We start from the raw sequence: 27,994 nt of genomic DNA, 5'->3' as shown, positions 1-27,994 counted from the left end.
ACCTCTTCTTACGGAGTTAAATCTCTCAGGCAGTTCGCGTGATATCGTGGTATGCATCACAAAACTTAACACTGACACCTACGAATAACAACGTGCCGATCGCGTGATCCGAGGATACGGGCTGTATCCTCGATCCACAGTACGTAACAGAACTACTACACCACCTGTCACTCAACATATTCGATAGAACGTACGAACATGCGTCGTGGTGTCACACCCACCCCACCAAACGCCAAGAACCAATGAGCATGTAGGTAACAGAACATGTTTGATACTCATGTAGCGACATCTGTTATTTCTACGTTCTATCGCTTTGTCTATGCTAACATATCGACAATTTTCTGCACGATGACGCATTCTAGTGTTGGAAAAGAGAACTAAAAATAAAAATATTTTTTGCGCTCTCTATCGACGATATGGGAAAGCTCTTTTGGTGTACAAGACACAAGATGGCGTCACTTCACTGTTCACGGCGGTTTTTTTTAATGTCTTATGATTAAACTTACAGGAATCAATTTTTAAAATAAATTATGCTTTTAAATTTTTATTCACCTGGCCTATCACAAATAAATCCATTAATTTGCAAATCTTTCAGATCGAAAACAATTGCGTTCGAATGATTGTAGCCTTTATTAACACTGCGAAAGGTGAAACAATAAATACAATATCAGGATAATATTTAACGTTATTTCGTACAAGTAACAATACATGTACGTAACAGTCATATTTAATGAAACATGTAAATCCATTAAATACATTATTTTTCTCAATACTCTGGACGAGATTCCCATAAGTTGGTCACATTTATTCATTACAATCATTTGAAGATTATTTCAACGATGATCGACTGGTGTAACACAAATGTTACATATGTACGTTCCAATAATCTATACGATATTTTACTATACAATTCATCGCATCGTTATTAAAAGTATATGATTAATTTTTTTATACACACAATTATTGCGTACATGTATATATATGTATATTCATACAATATATAATATATTACAATCATCCGACGAGCCTTTGACCCGCAAAGGCAAATAAATACACGCATTACATTTTATTTAGCAACATTACTCAAGTATTGGTTTTTTTTTTTTTTAATGAAATGGGGTCAAGGGAGGGTAGCATTAATGTCGGAAATTTTCATTTGCACGTGTATGAAAATATGGGAAAATTTGTTATATCGACAGATGCAAGAATGACAATTGTCACTCACTCTGCACACGAATTAACACGTATGAAATATTATTATTGCCGTTAGTAACTTGTAAATAATAATGTAAAAAAGGAAGCAACTAAATCTTTAAAAATAAACCCATTAAATACTATATACTCTACACTAATGCTATTGTTAGTTTATAATTTTCTTATGGATGGCGAATTTGGAAACACTGGCGGAATTTGCACATCTATCTTATTTAACACATTGATTGCCATATCATCCATTCTTTAATTTTCTATAGGAATTCATCACCCATATTCTTAGGAATGCTTTGATTTAATCTTCGACGTAGGCGACAACCCAAAGCAACCCTCCCCTTTAGAGCTGCGATATTTCAGTGCAATTATTATAAACCTAATATAAACAGTAAAAAAGTATAATAAAAAAGGTACATCCTTAAAGCTGTTACATTTATCTCGTAATTAATACGTATACCTTTGACGGGTTTTAATAATAATAGAAACGTTTAGAAAACAAAAACAGAAATTGTCACAAATTATTCATTTTCCCGAGATAATAGCTTGTAACTTAAAATAGATTGTCAGTCATCAGATTAGGTCGCGTTAATCTCGGAACAAATTCTTAAACGAAGAACTGTTAATTAATTTCGCGAGACCCACGTTTGTGTTTCCATACTACTTAACGAATAAATCTTTCAAGGAAGAACAAATCCCAGGTTCACAGGATTCGTTCTGTTCCTGGTCCTTGTTGTTACCTGAAAACCAGCTTGTTACCTTACTAGCTTTTGGTTTATTTGGCGATATCGAAGCTTTGCTCGTCGAAGCCGATGGCGTCTCAGTGTCACCTCCTCTTTGGGTTAAAATCTTTTCTATTGCACTGCCTAATACCTGTGATAAATAAAATTAAAATTTTTCATAATAGTGCAAAGTTATCCCCTCCCCTCACCTGAGCATCCACCTTGGTTCCGCTGCTCCCATCCCAGACAACTTTGTGTCTGGTTTCGATAGTGGGGGAGGTCCTTCCAAGAGTTTCCTTGACCGCCTTCACGACCTTGGACTTATCAAACTTGAAATTCAAACTAGCCGTGATCAGGTCCTCGGGTTTCTGTTTCTTCGACATCGGCTGATGCCTCTTCGTGAACCAATTCGACGGTGCCATAACGGATGCCGTTGTTGCCTTCGAGGAACCAGCGAGCTTGCTCTTAGCTCCATGAAGTATGGACACGTCGAAGCTGTTCGAACGAAAGCTTTTCAATCGATTTCGTTTCTGCTCGGTTGTTTTACCCGACCAACTTGATTTACTATCATCTCGCGAGCTCTCTTCCCCGCATCGGTTGATCTCTGTCGCGGACGATGCCAGGGAGCTCAGTATCGATATCAGATCTGTATTAGAGCACACGATCCCTGCTGCTCCGGCTACGGAAGTGCTCAACGCTCTGGGCAACTCCGAAGCTCGTCTTCGAAGGGAAGATGTAGGAGACATCACGGGAGGAGGTAATTCGGAGAATCGTCGTTTCTGGTACTGGGTGTACCGTTGAGTGGAACTGTTACCCTCTAAGGGTTGAATCTCGCAAACTTGTTCCGTGGATGTTTTGTACATCTTCAGACGCACCTGAAACATATTATTCCTATGTTAGAATATTCTTTTCAACATTTTTGCCAAAGATATCTGGATCACTGGTATTTATTTAAATGGAATTATTTAACCGCTCCCATTGTATAAACGTTCTGATAGGGGTTGCGATCTGGATACGACATCGAGTACCTTTTGCTTTTGTTTTCAACCTACAGTACGAGGGAAATAGATAATGGAGAGGAAGAGATCATGATGGTACGATGGTGGTACCATTGTGTGTAAATGGACCTTTGACAAGCTCAAATGAATAATCCATCCATTTATAATTATTAAACACAATTGAATCTAAAAATTTCACAATTTTAATTGAAATGAAAAATACTGAAGTTGTAAATTTCGTGGGCATTCTTAGACCTTCCCTTGGGACTTCTAAGTATTTAACATAATAGAGTTCTTACTTTCCGCGCCTTTATCTCAGCGATATCATCCATGATGTCTAGCTGAAGATTATGGGTACTTCCGCTGTTACTGGGCGGTCCAGATATTCCAGACTTGGAATCTCTACGACCGGGCAATATTCTAGTGGCGCCTCCGAGAGGAAAAGCAGCGATTGATTCGCGACGATTACGGCCAAATAAAGTCGGTGGTACCCTCGAAATTGTAACAACCGAGTGTCTTCGTCCACCAGATTGAGGGGCTGGTGCTTGAGACAGAGTGGCAAGGAAGGCAGCCTCTCTTGGAGTCGGTCCTGAACCTTCTCCTCCTCGTTCACTTAATCGTCTCACCTATGATTCATAGAATACAAAGAATAAGAATAAAAAATACATAGAAAATTAACAAACTTTGTAATTAAAATTTCCTGACAAAAATCACAAAATAAAAATGTAGGAACCTGGAAGGAAAAATTCTTTCTTGCAACAACTAAACAGGATAATTAAACAACTTCTTAAAACTGTAAAACCTTTCACCATTATAATTTTATAAAATGTTATCCTCGATGAACCGAGGGATTAAGCGTCTTGGATAAAAATAAAAATGAAGGATGTGGTTGTTGAGCGGTATCCTGACATAATCATAAGACGATACCTGAGACGCGGTTATCCCGGAAGTGCACTGTGGAGTCGGCAAAGAATGCTTCCTGGTTTCTCTCCACGGGGACAGAAGATAAGGATTCAAGGATGGTGAATCTGGATCCATACATCGAGGAGGGGATTCGTTTCTACGTCGCTCCGCTTCCTCTTCGCCTAGAGTGCTTTCCTCCACGATGATCTGTGGCTCGCCACCGCTTCCGGTACTCAAATTTGTATTATACGACTGCCGCCTCATCTTGATTTTAAAAAGTTCTCCTGTAAGAAAAATAGAAAGCCGGTTAATTAGATGATTCATTAAAAATTTTAATTTCTGCAAAAGTTTGCAATAAAAAGAAATGCCCGTGATTTATACTTCGGATACTAATAAAAGGTGCATTAGAACGGTAGAAAAGTTGACGAAAGTCGGTTCGTTTTGGAAGTTGAATCGATTTTTGTTTGCGAACAGAAATTCGATGTTAACTTTATTCCCAGGAGAAGTGTGACATCGCTCGACTGATTCGATTCACTTGACGTTAACTTTGCCTTCCACTCTCCGTCAATACATTTTGATTAAACCCTTTCGAAAATCAATTTACAGAAGTACAGTTATTTTTAACAAACTTAAGCTTTTAATTGATGTAACGTCATCGAATTGCATTAGACTTACCATAAAAATTTTAAAAATATGAAACAGACTAATAAAACTGTATTGGTCCATGGCTAGACGTCTGAATTTCCAAAGAAATTTCGTTCTTAAGTGAACGATATCGATTTATAAAATACGGTTTATTTTTATCCGCAGAATCAGCGAACTCCTCCTTTATTTTTGCAGATCATCGAACCGAATGATTTTTCTACATACAAAGGGGCTGCAAATTTGAAACGTGCTCTACTTCAAACTTTGTCATACGAAGCACTTAGAACGAAAGGGGTGCAGGTGATATTTTTTTTTTTTATTTACAACAAATTTTTATGACAACAGGGTAAGATAAAATTATTATATAGAAATCTTGATTGCGGGATGCAGAAGGAAATTCCACAGGAAAGGGAAGTGGACAAGGAAAAAGGATGGAGACCGAGGAAGAATGGTCTATTTCAAGATTTGATGCAGTATATAAAGGACCATTTTCGTTCCGTAAGTATCATTCAGGAATCACACTGAAGGAGTTGCAGAAGTAGGAAGAAATTCGCTCTCTCAAGTTCACGATACAATTTCTTTTGTAAGAAACATGAAACTCGCGGTTGTTTGTATTTTGGCTACCATTGCCTGCGTTTACGGTGCGAGTGTCCCGGAAGCAGTTTATGATGGACCAGTTTATGAATTAAGTAAGTAACATGTATATATATTTATAATTTAAAAAGTGAACAATTGCTAATTAAATTTAATGAAAAAAAAAAATTGTGCACCGAAGGAGATTCGAACTCGAGCCTTCAGATTAGTAGGCTTGTTCTAATATAAGCTAGGATTACAATGGAATTCTTCTTATTAGATTTGATGACATAAAATTATTATAAAATAACACTTATGGTACACCAATTTAAAGTTTAAAATTTCACAAAATTGCCTACATAAATCCTTCGTTTGTATTTATAATTTGGAATGAGTAATTGCTAGTTGAAGAAATTCTTATTTTGAGAGGTGTTTACCACCTTAATTGCCATGCTGACAATTGGTTATTTCCAAGTGTCTAATTTCTGATTAACTGAAAGTCTAAAAAAATTTCTTTTTCCCTAAAACCTTAAATATTTTTATAGAAGAAGTCGAGGATGGATCAGGTGGTGTTGAGCCCAGACAAGTGGAATCGTCAGATGAATCCACAGATTTGACACCCCTTCGACAACGGCGGGTAACTTGCGACGTTCTATCATGGCAATCTAAATGGTTCACCGTAAATCACTCTGCTTGCGCCATCAGGTGCTTAGCTCAACGTCGTAGGGGTGGTTCTTGCCGAGGTGGCGTTTGCGTGTGTCGCTAATTAAATCTATAATTTCATTGAATCTCTCACATGGATACGTTTGTCTCATTCGATTAATTCTCTATTTTAATACATTTCAATATATTTTACTGTATCTGCATTTTGCGTAATTGAATTATAATAAATCATTGACACAATTGATTAAGTGGCTACATTATTTTATGAAATTCCTACTAATATTTTTGAATTTAAGACCCTTCAAATAATACAATCTACAATTTATTTACGTGCAAGATATCTACATCTCATGCACTTCAACTTTTTCGAACTCCAGCTACTTGTTTTTTTATTCAACTCGACAGCGAAAATTTGAAAATAAATTGCACAATCAATAATTTGCACGTGTTCGCATATCCTCTTATTTGCGATTCCAATACGAGTGTTCCTAGTTCCGTCTGCGAACGTGTGTTTACTATCCATGTTCCGATAGATATTGAATGTCAAAGTTCGATAGATATTGAATGTCAAAGTTTGGTACCACTTTTATCCATGGTATCAAGTTTTTCAAAAGAAACCCCTCTCTAATATCGTTAATATTGATCCTTTCATTTAATCTTCTTCTTTTTCTTTATTCTAGATTCTGCACTTTTTTTTCTTTGCAAACTTTGGAAGCAAATAATAATATGTACGATTGTACATTCGCGATCAAATCAGCCTTCCCCGGGGAAAATGGCGATGCCCCTGCTTACCACCCTTCCCCGTGCGCAGTCCCGCGGAAAATGACAGTCTAGCGAAAGGGGTCCCCTATATATAGGCCTCTGGCGAACCGTCGGACATACGCGCGAAAATTTGAATTAATTACCTTGCTAAACGAATTTAAATAAAATTATAAATCACACAGCAGAATATTGTCAAGTATTTCAGCATTTTTTAATGTGTTTTACTTCCAGAGAAATAATTTTCTTTTATTTTGTAACTTCTACCTTACGATTTACTGTATTTCATGAACGCTGTGACTTTGAAGTTGAAACGCAAAACCTTGCTTCTACATCGTCGTTAATCTACAAGGCCAGCAGAGCAAAGGCTGCATTTCATCGAATACAGGAATGCTTGACGTATATCCAATGGCATGCAGAAACTTGCGCACCTTCGAAATACACTGCTTTGATATTAAACTTTGAACCCACAATTCATGCAAAAGGTTATTAAAAATATGATCAAAGACTTTTTGGTAGATTTCTGAATTTCAAATTATTCACTCTGATTGTATGTAAAAATCGATAAAAATCAAAGAAAATAAATTTAAATATTTCAAGCTAAAATTTAATCTTATTTGAATAAAATGTATTTCGATATTTTAAGGAGATATCAAAGATACATTTCGGGTTAATAAATGACCCCAATTGAGACGTGACATACAGTTAATTATATTTTTAGCTTCATTAATATTGAACACGTTTAATGTCGATCGCAAGAATTTTATATCGGAATATGTGAAGCATTGAATAAGTAAATGAGAATTACAGTGAAATGGAAGTGACGTTTACTCTCCGTTCGTTTTACGTTGTCGCCAAGTTAAATTGAAATTCATGTATTTACAGAACGTAATATCCTTCTCTGAGTGATGCTGCTAAACTGGTCAACAGAGATAGAGTGCATCAGAATTTTTAATCATAAACGACGAAATTAAAAAAAAAATAAAATAAAGCGTTTTGATACAGAAATAATACATAATGTAATCAAATTTTAAAAAACTCGTCTTTACACCTCTGCGTATCACTGTAATTATCCTAATAGTTTGGAACAGGAAATCGAAGCGTTAGATTAAAATATTAATTTTCAATGTTCTCGATAATCTCTGTTATAGTACATCGTACGAGACACGACGAGTATAATCAACGCGCCAATCAACGTGTTAACACATCGATGATCGTATATTCTATGAAATCAATAGCCCTCGTAATTTCATTTTTATTACACCTTAAGCTTGAAATCAAGGTGTTCCAAGTGTGATTGTGTGACACTTTTATGTCATTAAATCATCATCGAACTTAATATACCTCGAAATACCTCACTGTTTGATTTAATTAATAATCAATCGTTCTGTATCGAGAATATTAATGAACCGTTTATACCGTTATTTTTCTCAAGCTTCAATCTTTAATTCGATACAATATAAGTGTAATTTTGCAATACTTTTAAGTCATCATTCAAATTCTTAAGATTTGCAACAACCTAATAGAACTTCTTCCAAGAATTTTCGCCCAAGTAATTCTGAAATGTGAAATTTAGTCATAAAGAAGGCACGATTTAGCCGTGCTCAGTGTTCGAATCAATCGACCGCACTCGAATGCGATTCCCTGAAAGATATCGAGTGATATCCAATAAAGCAAAGACCTGGTGAGTGCAGCTTTAGATAGTCTATCGATCGAGCTTCGCGACCACGGTTCTACTCTTCAAGGCATAAAGCTAAAGCGTCCACCAAGTTGCTGGCTGTTTTGTATTTTTTTTTTTTCCACATATACATGTGAAAGTTAGCCACGCGATTTCACCAACGGTACAACCCTTTGTACGTGTTTTACGTCATACTTGTTGTTTGGTATCGTATAAAAAGGAACCTGATAACACGTCACACGTCGTCGATAAAAGTTTGGGAAATTTGTGGAAAAGAAATAAAGATATGACCTGTTTCGAAAGGAACGGGAAAAGTTCCTTTATTTTAAGGATTCGCGTAACAGTGTTTGAAACTTGCCAAATTAACGCCAGAGGCTTGGTTCTTATCCTCGCTAAACCGAGTAAATTTTAAGTACTTCTGGACTCTACTACAATTGAATAATTTTTAGATTGTGTTTCAAATTTTGTTAGAAGTAGCATTCGAAGAAAAGAAACGAAAGGACAATTGCCAATTGATAGAATCCTTTTCTTTTAACCGATTTCGAACGAAGTAACATCGCGGACGTTCCATCACGTTGCAGAACTTATTTGGATATCGACGAAATGAAGATGCGTTTCAATGAATAAATCCAATTAACCGAGCGAACAGGATGCGGACAATGCCGATAGGAAGCTGAGTCCATTCTCGAATTCTTCCAATAATTGGACAATAATACTGATCGGGACAAAGATTGTTCCCTGTTGGTTGAACGATAATCGATACTTCCACTTTTATTAGCTGGCTACATGCGAAATAACGTTTTGCGAACAATCGCTATCAGTTTCAACACGTTCTGTCCAAGGGCAGTAGATCTACCCTCTGTAATATTATTTAAACATTCAAATTTTCAAATTACCAAAATTCTAAAATTTTTAAGTACTACAATTCCAGAAATATTATTATAATATCGGTATATGGGGGATAAATTCCTGTGAAAATTCAAGCGTCGCTCAAACATGGCTGGCACGATAATCAACGCGTTAAATCATTTTCAATTAACGGAACGGAATTTCTATAGATTAGGTGCTAAGGGAAATTAATTGCTTCGAATAACGAGAAATTTTCGCCAAGACAAAGAAGAGAAAAAAATTACACGACTCGCGTGATGATCGATTTTGTCGAGGGAGAAACGACGGAGGGACCTTGCATGCTTCGATAGAGACGAAGAAGAACACTGTCAAAGAACGAGATATGATGAACAGCGAGGGTTTAACACGCTGGAATGGCTTGCTAATGGAAATCGATTTGTGAAAAGTTCTTTCGCGAAACGACTGCTATGTTGGCTGAAAAGATTTTTATTCAGATTGAATAGTATTTTGCTTCATTTAACAGATAGCTGGTATAGACGTTCAAGATCTTAGAATTATTCAAACATGATAATTTTATAGCACGATGGCGATGGCAAATATTATGGGGTAAGATTATTTTCGTTTGCACCAATTCCTGATATTAATCATTTTGATATCAATTTATAATATCATTAATCATTCTATGCAAATTAATATTTTATTAAAAATGTATCGTTAAAACGTTACTTCAGTAATAAAAAACACTTTTTCATCCCTTAGCAGAGCGTGGTTTCGATCCACGGACCTCTGGGTTATGGGCCCAGCACGCTTCCACTGCGCCACTCTGCTGTTCTGTGAAATGTTATTAATTTAATATAAAAGTATAGCAGGGGATGATTATCTATTGTATTCTTATTTCTTCATTAATTGTTATTAAATTACAGTGTATAGGGAACGGTTAACGATCATGTAAATCTTAACCGTAATGAGGGCAACGTGTGATTAACGAGCAAGGTTGTGGTAATTTCTAGCCTTCAACTTCGTTACCTGTACACTGGCTTTTGTTTGAGCTTATAACACCCGTTTCATCTAATACAATAATTAAGTACAAACTGTTAAGTAAGCTGTCGTGTAATTCGCTAATAACCATTATTCGTATAATGTAATTATGATAAATGATCCAAGAATATTCTATTTAAATAACGAATGGCTGACTGATAATCAAATATTGATTCCAAAATACCAGGAAACCAGACTAAAACAATCTCAGTAAGCATTAAATCACGAAACCAGTTACGTCAAATATTTCTCGGTCGATTAAGAACACAAACATTCCGGATTCCATGGTAAATTTATTATCATAGAAAACACGTACGGAATCGAAGATTCGCGTCGAACGATCGTGAGATACGAGCGACGAAGAGGTCAGGAATAATCCAAGAACATTAGGGGTTGCTGAGGAAGATCCAACGATAACACGATAAATTTCGTTGTTGAATTTAGCACAGTTTTCCCACGTGTCTGTTACCTTCCTTAAACAATCTTGACTTTGCCTTTTATGATTTCCTCTGTTTGTTTCGAAATTTGTAAAACAATTCTATCAGGTATAATAAAAGAAAAGTGTTAAACTCGACGATTCGTGCAGTATGGTGAGAAAGAGCGCATCAAACGGGTCAATTGAAATCTTAGAAAAGTTTCTCTTTATACTTCACTCTGAGAATATCATCCTTTGCAATGGAACAGGAGATTCTTGTCTTTGTCATCGATTGAAATTGCTCGAGAAACGTCGATGCGTGCAACGCACCCGGATACGTGTTCCAAGGAAACTTTACCGTTGTTTCTTACAGTCCAATTTCCGATTCGCAGGATCTCGTTACCGTTCTCGTCGAGCACGGTTCAATCCTTGGAATATAAAGAAAGGAGGAAGAGAGAATTGCCTTCTGATTCACCTTCCTTGAAACACATCGAGTGAATTAAAAGATCTAAAGGGAAAGCCGTTCTCACCTTACGAAGAAGTATTTTTATAAAATCAAACAAATAATCGTATCAACCATAATGCTAATTATCGAATGATCCAATGGTTCAATTAAGATAGACTGCGAGTTTCAATTACAATTAAACGAGGATTCTGTTAGATCTGAGTTATGCAATCTCGTTTGCACTAAAGAACACATGTTTGTTGGGTCCACGAGACGTGGAACTCCAGGGCAGTCTTTAATTATAATTAATTACAACTACCTTTCAAGCGAAATTTCAGCATAAATTCTACCAGGAGATACCGATGCCCGTCAACGAACAATTTAAAGATTAAATATTAAACGTTTCTCCGAAGGGATAGGAGGCTGGTTATAAAATAAAGAATCCTTTGTTCACGAAAATAAAATAGAATTATTAGGTTTTCTGCTCCCTTTACTCGAGTAACGAATTAATGGGTTAATGAATATAGATATACGTAGGAGCCACATGCGGTAGAACAATTATATCGGTTAATTTAGACGTGCATTCGGAATTCGTGGTATTTAATACGTTTAGTGTAGCCACTAATGGTATTTCTGTGATAAATGTATAAATGGAACAAGGATATTTGATAACAGGGATCATCAGCATTATCAAAGCCATATTTATTTCATCAGGATAATCTGACCCAATTTAATGACAAAGTATCTGAAAATGGCACTTAATGGTACATCGATTTAAAGGTCAAAGTGTGAAGAAAATTACTATATCAACGATTCATCGATATTCTTAACATAGAATAGAGAATTCTTCGTTAGAAGGTACAATTTACTTTGTACGTTTCGAAGTCGGTCACGTTTGTTGCAATCGACATCCGGCCATTTTGTATTACGAGTATCGATGGGGCATTTATGTAGTCATTTTCAGTAAACCTTAAGCTTCGAATTGATGTATCGTAAGTATTATTTTGCGATACTTTTATGTCATGAAATCGGGTCAGACATGCTACATGTATAGATGGCTAAAAAGGAATGACTTTGTTCTTTATAAAAATTATAGTTTTCAAAGAACAATTATCCAGAGTTTTATCTTACAATTTTTAAAATATATCACAATAGTCTTTCCATCGCAAAAAAGTCACTCCCACCGACCAAAAGCCTCAGGCTGTAACTTTAAAACCAGTGTAGCCTTTTACCAACTGAAAATTCCACAAAGATTCGTACGAATCTCTCTTCTTATTTTCAAACAGTATTATTTCAACTAAAAATGAATTACTTTAATACACTTTAAATCTTGTATAATAATTCATGAGCTGGAGTTTGTAAAATTGTTGGAAATTTTGTGTTTTGAAAATTATTGGAGATGCTGGGGGCGGTTCTTAGCTGCATACCTTTGCAAATATACGTGCAATGCGAAGTATTTCAATAATAGTTCCAAGAGTAGAAAACGTTTCAGCTATGCACTATTACCGTACAAACGGGTTAGACAAACTGCCTATCCGATGGTTGAGAAATAACCCATTTTATCGTGTGTCTGACTAAATATTGACTATTTCTACTGTGGCGGTGGACGCCTCAACCCTTTCACTGCTACTGGCGCTTATAAGCACTCAAGAAATTTACTTGCCCTATTATCAAAATTCGAGCACTTGAATACCCGAAAATTTGGGCACCCAAGCTTCGAATTGAATCGGGTAATAATCGGATCGAGAGGATCCCTGAAAAAAAATTCCCGACCCGAATTTTTGGGTATCCGCCCACTCCAAATAATTCTTAATAAAAAGTGAATTACAAGAAAGATTTGCACTCATTAAAAATTACAACTAGACAAGATGAAGCACGGTAAAAATGATAAATTACCGTTGTTTTGTAGATACGTAACGACGTGTTATTTTGCCCATACTAGATAGTGTCAGACATGGAGGGTGAATGACGTCAAAAGGATGCAAAAACTTGAACAACTGTATTGGACGAGTAAGAAAACAAAAGGTCGTACATTCTCTTTTTACCTCCGCAATAAATAATATACAGAAAAGAGGTAGAAATTATGCAAAGTATCATTAAAATACCAATTAGAAATTTGTAACATTAAATAATGTATTTTAATTGATTCAAAGTATCAATTTTATTTTTATTTTAAATACTACTTTACTAAGGGGTTTTCACATCACTACCCTTATTGTCTGCTGTAACATCGTATTACACTTGGTAGGCTAGTGTTGTGGCCCTTTATGGTCAAAGCACTTCAGATACCGGTCAAGTGAGTGCATACGACCTATTTGTAATACAATAACTAAGCTCGATATTAATTCAAGCCTTTTGATCTCAATTCATTAGCTGTGATCGATAATAATAATCAGCTGTTTACGATGCTATTTCATGCATTCTAATGGCTCTTATATAAAATTTAATGATCGTTTTCTGCCTCTTTTCTCTTTATTGTTATTCAACCTTCCATCAGAAATCTATATTGATTTATTAATCCTGTACCACTGGGCAGGGGCTGGGCACTTGCCCGGGGCAATCCATTTTTATTATATCTTTTTTTAAAGATTAATAAACGAAAGGATTACCCTTTTAAAATAAGAATTGAATTTTTTTTGCAATTTCACCCTTAAAATATTAAAAACGAAGAAAATTGACAAAATGAAATCGTTTGATCTATCAATCAAAGCGGGATTAAATGTACCCGTTTCTCGATTATCAATTAACATAATTTAGTCGTTCAATTAGATGAACGTAAATGAATTAAGAGGTGAAATTAAATTAATGCGTGGGATCGACACATCGATCGTCCTAATGGAATGAAAAAGTTTAATTTCCAATATTTTTCCGGCGAATAAGAAGAAAGTTTTAAAGAGAGTAGACAATGTCTGATAAATTGAAGAACTTTCGTAATTCAAACTTTTCGTAAATCGTTACAACTTTTACCAGCGAGGTACAGTTATTATTTCAGTCGAGATAAGGAACTCAAAAACACATTAAACACGATTTCACGGAGACTCGTTAATGCTGAAATTACTCAGAAAACTTCGTTTACATTTAGAAATGGCTGTATCAAATTAATTTCTTTAGTTAAAGAAACGATAGTCAGACTTAACAAAAATTAAAACCAACACTCCAAAATTAAATAAAATTTCATATTTTAAAATAAAAGGAAAATTTTTAGCCGATCGCTGTGCACCGTAACGCTTACGCACCAGCAAGGGCGCACGCGATATCGCGTGATCGGACATTTAACGTCCGCTATCTAACAAGTTAAATTAATAACTCGTAAAATTTAAAAAAAAAAAGGATTAATCGTTCCTGGTTTTGTTTTTTCGCTCTCACCTCGAACACTTCAATTGGAACACCTACACCGTCACTGCTTGAACGATATTTCTTTTTGAAATATTTTTTTCATATGTTTCAACAGCGGGAATCCAATAAAAAAATAAACAGCGATCAATCATGGTAGGTACATGTACAAATATGACTATCGAATGGTAACTCTAAAACAGACGGTTTAAAAAGAATAAAAAATTGTTAGGTTTTTATATTTGATAATAATCTACTCTGTCAGTTATAGTATTTATATGATTAACGAGGACTGTATTGATTAAATAAAATGATTTACATTAATTTCATTTTTTTAGTCATCAGTATTACCACCCGTTAATTATCCTTATTTATTAAAAATCCACTAATTTATATTTTCTAAATTATAAAACGAGGTTGTTTCATTTTTCAAATTAATTTCTGAACGAAACGCACGGCCATTAAAATTGTCTACTATGTTAAATACAAAATCATTTTAATTAATTATTGTAATAAAAAGATTCATAAAGTTTTGTCATTACAATTTATTACATGAACGTATAAACCACTCCTGTCAATCTTTATACGTGCCCAATTCGGCGGGATATTCAAAATCCCTAATAACGCTCGGGCTTGTGGTCCAAGGTAAGATCACGCCACGAAATCGTCGACTTAATATTATATTTCATTCTCTATTATAACTGTATATAAAAATCAAGGCTCACCAAGAAATGACGAGTAACAGGCGAGAAGAACAGCAGCTGGGTCTTTTCTCAAAGACAGCAGCAATATTCGTGATTAAACAGGAAGTATCCACTATGAAACAACAGTCACAAGCCGTGTTCGCAGATTGTTCTACTACTACGTGCAATAATTTCCGCGATTCGTTTCTCGAACTACGTGTACAGATACATAACTTCGCGTGTGTTTATTGTCACGCGCACGTACGAAGATTAGAGAGATATTTTACGATCACGAAGGAAATGTCACCAAAGTTAAAAAAACATTTCAAGACAATTAATTCGAAATGTACAGAGAAACCATCCCAACACGTCGGCAAGCGAAGCGGTACTGCGAGGCTCGCGACGACCCGGCACCCCCCACCACCATCGACCCAGAGCGCAACGACCAATCAGAGACACGGATTCTCAGCCGTTTAAACTACTTCCGTTGGAACCACGGGCGACCGATGTCAGTATCGCGAAGGGGTGGAAAGGACTGACGCCACTTTTGGCGGTCTCACGTGTTGCTTCGCTGTAAACACCGATGATGGGAATTTCATCGAATTACGCTAAATGTGTCGACGATTTTCCAGCCCCTGATGTGCGGAAAATTGACGATCAAATACATTGTCGGGGTCGTTAAATATTTATGTTTCAGCCGTCGATTATTATAACAGAATATCCGTTCATTTTTCTACACTTTTTTGCATTAAACTACGTTAATTTTTATCAATCAACCCATCCAAATAAAATATCATAAATAAAATTATTTCATTCACGTCTGCATATTAATTTCGATAATTTAATACGGCGAAATGATTAAAGTGCTTGCTCGCGCACTTCGCTTACGAATGATCGATAATTTGAATAAAATTCACCGTCTGAAGGACCTTCCCCTGTCATTGCCATTGGGGATGCTTCTCGTGGACCCCATTTCATGGATATATCGCGAGAGAGAAAAAAAAAAAAGAGGATTTGGGTGGCGGCACGACATTCCAGTGATGGATATCCAGTGTGACACAGGCAACGCAAAACGACGATATTATTCACAGAATATAGAGAATGTTTAAAAAAGAAAAGAATTCTGAATTTTAAGGCTGATTCTTGAACGTCAGAGAGGAAAGGTTAAAACAAGAGCATAACTTGCTCGCTTCTGAAACAATGGATTATCTGTCCTCTCCGTTTATACACATGCTTTATAACGCAGGATTATTATGACGCCTCTCCAGACAATTGTTGTCTCCATATCCTGTGTAAATAGTCACACAGAGCTTCCACAAAGTTTCTACAATAAGAATAACTCACGCGTCGGTGAAATAACCGAAACACAATGAAACCCTAAAATGTCGTGTTATAACAACAAACTGATTCAGTTGTAATCGTAAAATTATTATAGCTTCGAAAATATTCACGATATTATTATAATTAAAATACATAATTTTAATTAAGTAAAACACTTGTTCATTTAACCAAGGGAAATTTATCGTCACACTAGTTCAAAGTAAGAGTAGGATTTATACAAGATAAAACCTTCTTTAAAAGTACTTTAATCCTCGTAATCTCAGATATATTACACGAGTCGAGATAGTTTTAACGAAGAATCTCATGATCTCTTGCCATGGTAAGGATGTTATGAACAAAGTTGTCTAGTCAAATGACTTTACTTTCGTCAAAGGATTACACTTTTCAATTTCTTGCATAATAAACGCGATGCTCGTGTAACAGTTCAAATAATTATACTCCACTTCCATAAAGAAAGTAGACTGTTAAATGAAAAAATTTATTCAAATTGTGTATCTTTTAATTTTATCGGTGAAGAATTTTACTCTTATTTTTCTGGTAATCGCCGAAGATGGATTTTTCACGCGCAAACAGTAACCATGCTACTTAAACCATAATTGATTCTATCTCCAAAGAGATTAAGTGGCATTGGATTATCGCTCGGGTTCTTATCCTGATAGTGAAATACGATAAAACCTCGATCCTTCGAGCATTAATTACCTTCCAAGATTTCTTTCCCCCTTATTGTACCAGCTAATTCCCTTTCTCCTACGAAATCAATGTTCAGTAATTAACAGACTCCCATGTCACCCATATATGACGCTTCGATTTCCACAGTAATCAATATTACCAGAAATTGAAATATTTTTAGAAAATAGAAGGTCTCTCCCAAGATTCTCTCTATTAATTATATTTATTTCAAAGAAAAATCATCGCGACGAGATAATTCTCACCGTTAATTAACACGGTTTTAATGATTTAATTAAAGCAAATAATCAGAGAGCGGAAGCTGTGATAATAACGGTGCCGATTCCTGAAACAATTTCAGCGAACCATTAAGTGAAATTGCAAATTGATATTCACGTTTTCAAGAAGTGAAATCATCAGCACAATGCTGGAAAAGTTGAAGACTTAGCTAAAGAACATACTGAGAACGTTCAAGGGAGAGCAATAACACTTGTCCCTTGTAGACCTGAAATCGATTGCTCTGCGGCTATTCACCCCTATGAAACATGCAACTGCAGCAGACTGTTATGAAATAAGCAATAGGAGAACTTCTGATTTCAATTGAAAATCATTTCTCCGTTCCTTCTGTAACCGAACGCGTCGGAATACCGGAAGAACGATTGATTCGTTATAATTTCAACCTTCCGGTGGTTACTGGAACGCCCGCGATCGAATTAGTCTCCCCGAGGAAAAATGATAATGCCACGGGTTTTCGTCTTTAATCATAAATGAGAAACGTATCTGCCCTCGTAAAACAATTTCACCGGACAATTATTTTATTTTAGTTATCCGATTTCTTCGAAACGTACGAGCAAACTGGCTTTCGTATCATCGGAAGTAGGTACGGTTCCAAGGCGAAGCTCTTCTCGTCGGCTATGCTATTAAGTTCCTTCGTAGTATTCCTGGTGAGATCACCAATTTATTTTCTCCTCCTGACAAGAAGGTCGGAACAGACGTTTCTCGGGAAACGCTTCTCCTTTTTTCTCATCTCGTTTTCCCGAATCATCCTAAACGAACTCCAGAGGTTAGAGAAGTTCGTTTGTCAAACCGGTGACAAATTTACGGCTTAATTTACTTACACTGACCGAGTAAACAGTGTTTCAACTCAACAGGTACAGTGTTTGGATCGGCAATTGGAAATGATCCAACACTGCTCTCTCCCCTCGGATTTCGTTACGTGCCAAATTTTTCATCAATCGAACATATTGCTCGTCTGTTGATCGGAACGTTTGATCCGATGCGTTGAATTGGAAACAGAACGAGAATTGCAGATTTAGCTTTCAGGGCGTTTGATGAAAGCTGCAAAATTGGAATTGCTGGCAGAAGTGTAAACTGATGAAAAATATTAAAGCGAAGATAAACTTTTCATTAAAATAATATTATCTCCTTGGGAATGATAAATTTACACACCGGAGAGATAAATTACGAAACGTCCTATTCAATCCCTTCCATTGATGATATATTACAATCCACATAATACAACGTAAATCGCATACGAATCGATTCAATTCAATGAATGAAACGATAGACATGGAACGACAACCTGAATCATTTACAAGAGTGATAGTTAAAAATTTAAATTTCCGGATGTCGTCATAAAACGACAAGTGTAAGGCCCGGATGGCGTCATAAGACGACACGCTCAACATAGCAGAGTACAGTACCGAACATCGGGAGATCAATCGACGCCGCTTCTGAATACTTTAACCCTTTCGTTTCTAAAGACGACTATAGTCACCGAACGTCGAACTTCGAGCTATAGTTATCACCTCTGATCTCTTCTATACTAAGGGTAGGGAAAGGGTTAACTTGGAGCCAAGTTGTATCGTAGTCGCAACAAATTTATCGCTCGATTCTCTTCCGGTTCCCAGGGGTCTAAGTTAACACTAAATTGCCGGACAAATAGGTCCGTCAAAATAGGTATAGCACATATGGATTTTTGGAACTAAGAAGTGGGAGGGTAAGGAATTAGTATTCGTATACATTTCATAATTCTATTAAAAACCAACATATGTTTTAAAAAAAATTATTTAAGTTTTTCTATAAAAATAAGTCAAATTGACTCGCTCCGGCAATCTAGGGTTAAAAATCATTCCCTCGATCGTTTCTAGATCGATCATAGTTATCGGTAAGGAGAAAATGTTGGTGGGTCAGAAATTGCATTCGGCATAAGTACGATTTAACTGGTGGCGAATCATCGATTCCGCGACGCTGAACTTTCTGTTTCCTGGAAGTGACGCGGATGCGCAGAAAGTTTGACGTCAAACTCCGTTCCCGCTAAAGGGACAGGACCTTTCGACCGCCATGGATATTGATTTTTCCACGGGTTTCGAGGTTTCTAGAGCAGACGACGGTCTGGCGCAGACTCCACTATCTGCAACATGGCGGTTTATCACGGTAACGTTATCCAACATCTTCTCGTCTCGCGTTTCTCTCTGTTCACCAGACCAGCTGTTGGTATTTACGATGATGCAGTCGGGATTCGGGAAAGCTAGAGGTGACGATTAATTCTCCAAGTCGGAAGAGCGATCTTGGTGAACATGACCGGCGACACATGTGCCATTGTCACGTGCTTCCTGTTCCTCGCGAGTATCACGCTCGCCAATGGTAAGCTGCCGTTTTCCATTCTTCTTTCATTCAAGTATATATTTTAGGAAAATTTTACTCACTTTCTTTGGTCATTTTTTTCGAATGAAGATCACACAACTGGTAAATATTTTGTTGGTAATCGAAATTAATTAAGTAATATCATTCTTTTTCTTTCTTCTCGGTATACAATAATATTCTGAATGAAAAATCCTTATGATGTTGCTTCAGTTCTTAGGAAATTTGAAGGAATTATATTTAATTGACGTGTACTGTTGAAAGATTATCCTAGGTCCTTTAATGATTCTTGTGTATGTCTACTTGATTTTTAATTTAGAATTCTGACGTTTTTACCGGCTTCTTTGTAAAATTTTAGATCATGTCTTGATCGAGCCACTTTATCGAAAATATCGAATTCGATCAGAAACGAATTCGTATTTTTAAATTTCATTAAGAAAATTTCAATGCAATTATCAGGGCAGCTATTATCAACGGAACATCGGACTCATGCAGCTGCGGAACGAGTGAACGATCTATGGTGTTATCAGTGCGACACGATGGAAGATGGGGAGAGATGTTCCAATCTGACCGGAAATTACACCGCTTTCGAGCACAAGTGCACTGGTGACAAAAGGACCTGCATGGTAAAATGATTAAACAATTTAAATTTTTCTTGATAAATTAACCCTTCTCCGTATTGCCATAAAGACAGTCGAATCGCGAATAATTAAATAAAACAATCGAAGAATCACTTTTAGCAAAAGCGACACGATTTCCTTTTCGTAGGTGAAACGATTTTCGTACACCACCAGCACCGAAGATTCAACTTCAAGTCCTCAAACTTGGTCCATGGAGAGGAACTGTACCAGCAAATGCGAACCTGGTTGCATAGTGATCGGCGAACGGACAAAACTGTCCGCTTGCACTACTTGTTGCGAACAATCGTTCTGTAACGTCGGTACTGGCGCGAGCAATGATTTAACAATGAAAGGTATAGATCTATTTCTAGCTCTTATATTGCAGATCACTTTAACCATCATCATGTATCCCTCGTGATATTGTAAATAAACTATCTTCCTTGTAAATAATTCAGTTTCTCCTTCCATTTCGAAATTTCATTCATCGAATTCCAACGCTTTTCCATTCATATGTAATTTATCCTTTCTACTTGCATCTCGTTGTAACGTATAAATTGTAACATATCTATAAGAGAACGTTTCATGTATTATCTATGGAGACGTTAATTTAATTTTGTAAAAAAGTGATATTTGTTTTTTGAAAATAAAAATATTACTCCAATCATGTGTCGTTCGATTTATCGCAGGAATATTAATGTCAAACCGGGAATGTGTACCACGTATCCAGTTTATATAGGATCAAGTGTATTCGATGTTACGTAGTTTCAACTGTTGATTTACAGCTGTGCTCAATTAACCCGCATATGTAGTTACACAATATTAAATGGAAGCGTTTGCCTTACAGACAAGCATTCTATTTAACAACATTGTGGAAATACGTTCACTTTAATTTCATTTCATCTAATTTCTTTATATTAATAAATTGTACCCACAAATATTAACCCTTGAATTTCAATTCTTAACAATACACACAGAAGCTGCAATCTAGATCCCTTTTTCAAAGTTACATATTCGTAGAAGCCTACAATGGTTCGATTGAACGTCAATTGAATGTCCTCGATCTCACGACCTTATAGTTGTTTTTCACTTCAAAGGTATTTCTATGAAAATTGCATAATTTCTGCTGAATTGTTTGCTGTAATTAGCAAGCAATTAACTTATGGTTTATTTAACCCTTTAACAGCGGAGCCTGGGTCTCTCTCCATGGTCCGCCATCCGGGGATTAATAATTTTCATCAAACGTCAAGTTTTAAATGACTTTTCCTCGCTTTTATGTTGTAAAATTATGGCAGAAAATGTACTTTTGGTAAATGGCCATTTGCTATGCATCAGTCTAACACGATTTCATAGGGAACAAAGTTACTCCATTTACAGTTTTCCTCGTCCGATTCCCCTCGTATTTCTTTCATCCGACGAGAAGAAGCTGGATCAGATTTAATTCTCCGTTATCAGATTCATTAGGAGTTCACGGTCAAAGAGAATCGTGGAATTCCAAGAGGAAAGAAGAGATCCTCGTTAACGCCGTACTTACGAACAATGCGTTCGCAGGCATCCCCGGTGATGCCACATAAAGTTGCCATTATTAGAACTTCAGTGGGCGGCAAGCGTTGGGGCTTTTTCAAGCCACGAGTTCGTGCTTTACTTTTGCTCACAACTGGCCGCTTCACTCGCGTGCTAGCGTGCGTTTCAGTGAGTTTAGTGCTGTGTTTCGTCGTTCTCGCGTGGCAAACACGCTCTAGACCTCTTCGCGTTGTGCCCGCTTTAAACAAACCGTTTCAAATTCGTGACATTTTGCGATATCGACGGGGAAATTGTTCAACAATCTGGCAAGCAATGCAAATTTGAACACCAGTTGTGTGAGATTCCGAAATTTCCAAATTCCTAACTTCCAGAATTGCACAATTGCAAAAGTTTCAAATGAAAAAATTTTTTAATTTTCAAATTCCTAAATTCCAGATACATCGCGCGAACACGTGCGTTTGAAATTCGCGTTCATTGACACGTACAGAGGCGTGCGAAATGTCGCGACAACGCTTATCGCTCGTTCCATTTTTCGCGATTAACTTGCTGCTGCATCGTTTACCGTCACAGTAAAAACGTTACCATAACTGTTACTTAATTTTCTCAACTTAACATCCAACACCGCGATAATTATCATATTCAAAGAAACATGTAACCGCGAGAGATAGCGATCGAATGGTACCCTCAAAGCTACCATGGGAAAGTTCCTTCTAACGAAATGAACCGACGAAATTGAATCGGTCGAATATAGAATTGTGACGGTAGCGGTAATTACATTCGAAGGCAAACGAGTATGTTCGTCGAGTTTCGAACATCAGTTCAGAAAATCCAGTTGAAATTTCATTAAAACCTACCAGCGATGACGCAATCGAAACTTCCGAGTTTTCTCTTGACCATGTGGTTGCTCGGCACGATCGCGACTAAATCGAGAATGAGTGATTTTCTGCAAAGTTTGCAAGAATACGAGATCGTCTATCCGAGGATAATCCCTAATGGAAAGTTGAGGAACAGAAGATCCACCGCGGACCACGAAGAGGAGCCTGTCTTCCTCGAGATTAACAACTGGACATTGAGGACCATTTCCAGCGACCGACTGATACTTTCGTCCAATTTCACGGTGGATTGGATTCACTCGAATAAAATGGATCCAACGAGCCAGGCTGTCCAAGGGAACTGTAATCTTCGACAAGGTAACCTGGAAGGCGATAAGAGTTCTTTAGCAGTGGTGACACTTTGCGAGCAGGACGTGTATGCTCTGATGATGATCGATAGAAAATCGTTTTTCGTCCAACCTTTAAACGACGGACAACATGTTATGTACCGATCGGAACAGACTGGATGGTGGTCCTCTAAGGATGATCCTAATATCGTTTCCTTGAGACGAGAAGGTGATATTTGCATTCATTTGCTGTGAAGTTTTCAATTTGTTCAAAGCAATTAAAATTAGGGATTCGTTTTTAGAAAGATCAGAAGTTAAGGAGAGAAAGAGGCGGCACTCTGCGGATCGTTACAACCAAGAGTTTTATAATTTATCTGGAGATGTGTTCGATACGGAATATCCGGAGGCAGAAAGATTGATACTCTATGATGAGAACGATAATGTATCGTCAGAGTATAATGATACGATAATGGAACAGTTGACTGTCGATGCAGATGCTGAAGAGATTGATTACTTTTCCGGGTCAACGTGGCACAGAAGCACGTCGAGTAAATATAATAGGAAATTATAATTTGATATCATTGATTTTTAAACGACAGAGTTTAACATATTTGAAACTGAGGCTCTCTCCATGGTCCGCCCGATAAAACTTAAATCTAATAACTAAATCTATTTAATCTAATCAATTAAAAAAGTATTCATTCTTTTTTTTTTAAGAGAAAAAAACTGTTAACAAATCATTACCACCACGGTGGCTAGAACTTGGAATAGCTGCTGATTACTCAGTCACTGATTTTCATGGGGTTCGAGTGCAACAATATATCATGGCACTTTTAAACATCGTAAGTATCATAGAAAATTATTCATTATTATTCTTGATTAGAAGGTTACATAACTGTTCAAGGTCAGTGCAATCTATACGGATCCATCTCTCGAGTCTAACATGATTCTAGTGATTGTACGAATGATTTTATATACCGAGAAAAGAGACGGTAGGGTAAGCAATTTCAAATTCATTTTCCAATCTATCTTTCTTTTCTTACCTGCGTGAAACGTTAAAAAAAAGAAATTAATTAAAAATGATTTTTGTTACCAGGTTTGCCACGGTGATGCCAGAAGGTCTCTCGAAAACGTGAACAGGTGGAACAGAAAAATGTTATCTTCTACAGACATACGTCACGACGTCGCAGTATGGTTAACGCGTCTAGATATCGGAGGTCCTTCCGGATATGCGCCTGTATCAGGAGTATGCGATCCTGCGAGATCCTGTGCCTTAAATCGGGACGAGGGTTTGACCAGCGCCTTTATTATTGCACACGAAATTGCACATATGTGAGTATTGCATATTATGTATAACGTTAACTTGTTAAACAATCAGGGCCGGCCCTGAGATTTCGGGGCTCCAATTATAAAAAAAAGTAGCTGAAATAAAATTTATAAAATTAACATTAAAGCTTGTATAACTAATTTAGATTCGCATTTACATCGATTAATATTCAAGTAAACATTCTTGTATTCTTAGACAGAAAATCGTCTTATGGGGGCCTTGGGGGGCCCCAGGCGGCCGCCTAGTATGGCCTAGGGCCGGCCCTGTAAACGTTATTACTTACCTTCATCTCGCTTCAACGATTTACGTATGTGTTCCCGTAGTCTAGGTTTGACACATGACGGGGATGAGTCTAACGGAAATGCTTGCAAAGAAGAAAGCTCTCGAGGAAGCGTGATGGCACCTATGGTAGCTGCGACGTTTCATCACTTCTACTGGTCGACCTGTTCGAAGAACGAGTTCCATCGAAGGGTGAGGTGAGAAGAAGGGTTTCATTCGTGTGTATACTCTTAGAATTACATACTCTTAAAATAGGTATTTGCAGACGCAGATCTTGCTTGTCGAATAAACCGAAGTACGAAGGCTCTAAGCAGTTGAAAGCTGCGTTTCGTGAGACTGGAACTTTCTCGATGGACGAACAGTGTCGTATTGAATTCGGAGAAGGGTAGGATAATTAGCTTAATATTATACAAGTTTTATACCTTTTTACGCAAGCTGCAAGAAGGATCCGTGAACAGTAAAACTAACAAAACCGGAAATCCTGTTTTTTAAATAAAGTTTCCCGTGGCGTCGCTGAACGCGGAAACGTTCCGTGAACATGTAACGCCATCTAGTGTCACGTTCAAAAATAAGCTTTCTTTATTTCGCCGATAGGAAGCGCAAAAAATACGCCGCTTTCTAGTTCTCCTTATTAAAACTAGATGACGCCATTTTGAAAAAAAGCGCGCTAAATTTAAAAATGGTTCCACTTTTTAATTCAGCTACGAATACTGCAAAACTTTCGACGTTACGGAGCCGTGTTCCCGTCTATGGTGTGGCAATAGTAATATTTCTGAAACTTGCAAAACCAAGAAAGGACCGCCATTAGAAGGAACGGTGTGCGGAGTGTCGAAGGTAAATCTAAGAAACAAATAATAGACAATATTTAAATACTACCTTTAAATGCAATCATTTCAGTGGTGCATAAACGGACGATGTCAGTCGAATAGAAGAAACTTGGACTTGGGAATAGTTTTAAATAAACCTAGAGACGGAGGTTGGAGCGCATGGAGCGACTGGGGAAAATGTTCAAGGACATGCGGAATAGGCGTGCAATGTCGAACACGAAAATGTAACAAACCGCTGTTAGTATTTTTCTAGCAATATTCCACGACGTATATAAATATATTCATAAATAAATTTTCATTCTTTCTAGCCCGATCCACGGCGGGAAGTATTGTTCAGGACCCACTGACGATTGCAAACTATGCGACTTACCGAAATGCTTGATACCAGTTGACCTCAGAGCTCAACAATGTTCCAAACTCACCGACACTCTACTTCTTGAAGGAATTTTATCAAAACACAACGTCACTTGGCTCCCTTATGAATCCGAGGAAGAGAATTTCAAATGCCGGTTGATTTGTAGAAGCAGAGAAACCGGGGAGATATTTGACACTAGAAGAAATCTAATTGATGGTACACCATGCTCTTACGGGTCGACTGATATATGCATACAGGTAACAGGAGTGATTCTACCGATGATGCAACACGAATTAATTATTAACTAGTGATTTAAAAGTCGATCAAAAGAAAACAAAACAACCCGAGTTTTAATTTACGGAATACGAATTCAAAGCTCGCGCGATAGCGTGATTCGGATTTCTCTCATAAACATAACATGGGTATCGGTTTCTCTGACCATTTCTCAAGGACACCACCGATCTCTGATTTTATTCTATAAATTTTATATAATGATTTTGCTTAATAAATAGTAATTTATTATATTTTAATTGTAATTAATTTATAAATATTTTATTTATTTTATTAATTTAATGTAAATTTATAAATATCAAAAATTATCAATGGTCCAACCACTTATTAATGGTCAAAATTGATAATCTAGATTTTCAATTAAAAAGTCACAAAAATCCCGATCAGTCGTTTAATAGCGAAACTTCGATTTTACTTCACAGGGTGAGTGCCATCAGATGGGATGTGACAACGTCTTAGGATCCAAGAAAGTCTTCGACGTATGCGGAGTGTGCGACGGGGACCATTCGAACTGCGAGAGTGTAATGAGCAAGTTTCAGAGGAAACTTCGACGAGGTCAGTCTAGTCGTTCAAAATTCAATTGCTAGAAGTTCTCCTCAAAGTTGGATAGCAGTTCGAAGAACGCTCTTAATTAGATTAAAGGATAAAAATATCAGAGAACTTCGTTCCATTTAAGAAATGAAATTTCGCAACTTTGTTTGATATTCTTAAGATGTTATTGTTATTTTTGCAGAAGTGACACGCCTCGCTATAATACCACGGGAGGCTTATAATCTGTCCTTGAACGTGACGATACTACCTTCTTCATTTTTCAATCCAAATAACTTAACAATTATGATAGGTGATGGACGAAGAAGGCGGAACATGCAGAAACACTTGACGTTCCGGAAGAAATATTCAATAATAGCACAGGGTGCTGCTTTTCGAATTCAGAGGCGCGACGATAATACGTATTCTGTACGGGTTGATGGCACTACTTTTGAAGATGTGGTGATTTTGGTAATAATTTTAAAATAGATAAGTTCAATCATTGTATACAAGCGACTTATTTAAGATTTTTTATTGAATTATTCTTCTTACAGCTTGTAACACCGCAAAGCGTAACAGAGCAAGCAGCCTCGGTCACAACCTCTTTGAAATATTTTATAAACCGTGATAAACGGAATTCGAAAAACAGATATAAATGGTTGTTTGGAGGCTGGAGCTTCTGTTCGACGAGTTGTGGCAATGGAACGCGTCACAAGATCATAGTTTGCAAGGACGAGCAAACTGGGAAAATAGTATCGCGAAGAAAGTGCCCGTTGATGACTAAACCGAGTCAAGAAATAGAAAAATGCAACGGTTTCAGGTATAATTCGGTGCTCTCGATCAACATGTATGGTTCAAAGATTATTTTTCGTTACATACATTTTATATATTACAGCTGTACCTTTAAATGGCTACCAGGTCCATGGGAGGGGTGTTCAACCACGTGTGGAAGCTATGGCATGCAATTGCGCCAACTTTATTGCGTTCATTCGGACTTTAGCGGGACCGAAGTTAATAAAGATAATGAATTAGAAGTTTACAGAACGATGGTGCAACCATCGGTATGCCAAACCACGTCCATGCCCACGAATACTAGAGAATGCAATAGAATTCCGTGTCCAGGACATTGGGTTTTTACAGAATGGTCTTCGGTAAAAAAATATTAAGTTTGATATTATAAAAATATTGTACTATTACATAACATTATTTTCCTTTACAGTGTTCGAATGATAATGGAAAGGGCATAAAGTCCCGAATAGCTCGATGCATTCCTCCGGAGAACGAATCGTTTTACACCTGCGATGGACCAACTATTAAAACAGAAATTCGTTCCTGTACAAATCATATAACTAGAGCCATCGAATTTCCATATCGTTGCTGGTCAGAAGAGAGTCGATTCTGTTCTATACCAAGCTTGAAACGGTATTGTAATGTTCCGGCATTCAGAAGAAGATGCTGTCGTACTTGCGACTAATTCGACAGAATTTCTATAAACTTCAATACTAATTACAATTATTACAAATGTTA

The 27,994-nt window shown here is 36.9% G+C and overlaps 5 protein-coding genes and 1 non-coding gene across 18 annotated transcripts in view; 3 read left to right on the top strand and 3 right to left on the bottom strand.

Moving 5' to 3' along the window:
• LOC114874118 (putative mediator of RNA polymerase II transcription subunit 26) overlaps positions 1 to 184 on the bottom strand; it is a 28,625-nt gene extending 28,441 nt beyond the window's left edge. For all 11 annotated transcript variants that reach the window (XR_003789048.2, XR_003789049.2, XM_029183076.2 and 8 more), the window contains exon 1: positions 3 to 184. The gene's annotated coding sequence lies outside the window, so the exon portion shown is untranslated. The remainder of the gene's footprint in view (positions 1 to 2) is intronic.
• Positions 185 to 611: 427 nt separating this feature from the next.
• Positions 612 to 24,020, bottom strand: LOC114874158. Of its 3 annotated transcripts, none has more exons than XM_029183164.2 (5): positions 23,954 to 24,020; positions 3,854 to 4,113; positions 3,226 to 3,552; positions 2,138 to 2,803; positions 612 to 2,079 (listed from the first exon to the last, which is right to left on the bottom strand). In XM_029183164.2, exons 2-5 carry the CDS (start codon positions 4,091 to 4,093, stop codon positions 1,867 to 1,869), a joined length of 1,446 nt encoding a protein of 481 aa, XP_029038997.1. In that variant the 5' UTR covers positions 4,094 to 4,113; positions 23,954 to 24,020; the 3' UTR covers positions 612 to 1,866. The 3 variants fall into 3 exon arrangements, with proteins under 3 accessions (XP_029038997.1, XP_029038996.1, XP_029038998.1); XM_029183163.2 differs by lacking the exon at positions 23,954 to 24,020 and adding an exon at positions 14,953 to 15,039; XM_029183165.2 differs by lacking the exon at positions 23,954 to 24,020 and adding an exon at positions 14,953 to 15,039 and having other exon boundaries at positions 2,150 to 2,803.
• On the top strand, positions 4,970 to 5,950 carry LOC114874160 (defensin-2-like). Its single transcript, XM_029183167.2, has 2 exons — positions 4,970 to 5,163; positions 5,593 to 5,950. Exons 1-2 carry the CDS (start codon positions 5,067 to 5,069, stop codon positions 5,811 to 5,813), a joined length of 318 nt encoding a protein of 105 aa, XP_029039000.1. The 5' UTR covers positions 4,970 to 5,066; the 3' UTR covers positions 5,814 to 5,950.
• On the bottom strand, positions 9,753 to 9,824 carry Trnam-cau. Its single transcript has one exon. It is a non-coding gene; the product is annotated as a tRNA-Met (tRNA).
• LOC114874159 lies at positions 19,159 to 21,121 on the top strand. The gene is made up of 3 exons (XM_029183166.2): positions 19,159 to 19,563; positions 20,020 to 20,186; positions 20,329 to 21,121. The coding sequence occupies exons 1-3, from the start codon at positions 19,497 to 19,499 to the stop codon at positions 20,596 to 20,598; spliced, it is 504 nt and encodes a 167-aa protein (XP_029038999.1). The 5' UTR covers positions 19,159 to 19,496; the 3' UTR covers positions 20,599 to 21,121.
• On the top strand, positions 21,666 to 27,994 carry LOC114874154 (A disintegrin and metalloproteinase with thrombospondin motifs 18-like). The gene is made up of 15 exons (XM_029183154.2): positions 21,666 to 23,089; positions 23,163 to 23,408; positions 23,578 to 23,702; positions 23,765 to 23,857; positions 23,957 to 24,192; positions 24,511 to 24,663; positions 24,732 to 24,851; positions 25,168 to 25,300; positions 25,364 to 25,530; positions 25,602 to 25,905; positions 26,362 to 26,494; positions 26,673 to 26,938; positions 27,022 to 27,287; positions 27,363 to 27,618; positions 27,687 to 27,994. Exons 1-15 carry the CDS (start codon positions 22,561 to 22,563, stop codon positions 27,939 to 27,941), a joined length of 3,282 nt encoding a protein of 1,093 aa, XP_029038987.1. The 5' UTR covers positions 21,666 to 22,560; the 3' UTR covers positions 27,942 to 27,994.

Source organism: Osmia bicornis, chromosome 2, assembly GCF_907164935.1.
Source record: "Osmia bicornis bicornis chromosome 2, iOsmBic2.1, whole genome shotgun sequence".
NCBI lineage: Eukaryota > Metazoa > Arthropoda > Insecta > Hymenoptera > Megachilidae > Osmia > Osmia bicornis.
This window is presented reverse-complemented; position numbering and strand designations above follow the sequence as displayed.